At 37.4% G+C, this 642-nt stretch overlaps 1 protein-coding gene across 1 annotated transcript; it reads right to left on the minus strand.

Annotated features, from left to right (window-relative positions):
* Positions 1-219: 219 nt before the first annotated feature.
* LOC107735126 (spectrin alpha chain, non-erythrocytic 1-like) lies at positions 220-636 on the minus strand. Its single transcript, XM_016546914.1, has 2 exons — positions 486-636; positions 220-384 (listed from the first exon to the last, which is right to left on the minus strand). The coding sequence occupies exons 1-2, from the start codon at positions 615-617 to the stop codon at positions 274-276; spliced, it is 243 nt and encodes an 80-aa protein (XP_016402400.1). The 5' UTR covers positions 618-636; the 3' UTR covers positions 220-273.
* Positions 637-642: the final 6 nt, after the last annotated feature.

The following is a 642-nucleotide window of genomic DNA, read 5'->3' on the forward strand; positions in this document are numbered from 1 at the left end:
GCTGATTTGGTGCTCAAGAAATATTTCTTATTATTATCAATGTTGTAAACAGCAGTTTCCAAAAAAAAAATTAGGCAGCACAACTATTTTTTTTTAGGATTCTTTGATAAATAGAAAGCTCAAAAGAACAGAAGAAATCTTTCTAACATGATAAATGTCTTTAAAATCACTTTTGATCAATTTAATGCACGCTAGCAAAGAAAGAAACTGACCCCAAACTTTTCAATGGCAATATATGTTTAATCAAATTCACTGTGTGTAAAGTGTTTTTAGTCATACCTGGGCCTGCACAACAGGAGCCTCTTCAGCCATCAGTCCTTCAGACTCCAGCTCAGATGCCACCTTGTTTATGTCCCTCAGCCGAGACTCATTTGCTTTCAGATCCTAGTAAACAATAAAAAAACATGTTTAGAATCAGTGAACACATATTAGTTAATGAGAGTGTCCAGTGATAAATGAGTCATAAATGTTGAAGAAAAACATACCTTCTGGAAGTCATCAAACTTCTTCTGCAGCACTTCCACTTGCTCTAGATCAGAGCCGACCTCCTCATTAGTAAGCGCTGATTCTTTCTCATTGATCCACTGCTGCAGCTCATTCGCCTCACGGAAAAGCATGAACTTCTTGCAGCTCTTCTCCAGC

This window comes from Sinocyclocheilus rhinocerous, unplaced genomic scaffold (genome assembly GCF_001515625.1).
Source record: "Sinocyclocheilus rhinocerous isolate Xijiao unplaced genomic scaffold, SAMN03320098_v1.1 C35807712, whole genome shotgun sequence".
In the NCBI taxonomy this organism is placed as follows: Eukaryota; Metazoa; Chordata; class Actinopteri; order Cypriniformes; family Cyprinidae; genus Sinocyclocheilus; species Sinocyclocheilus rhinocerous.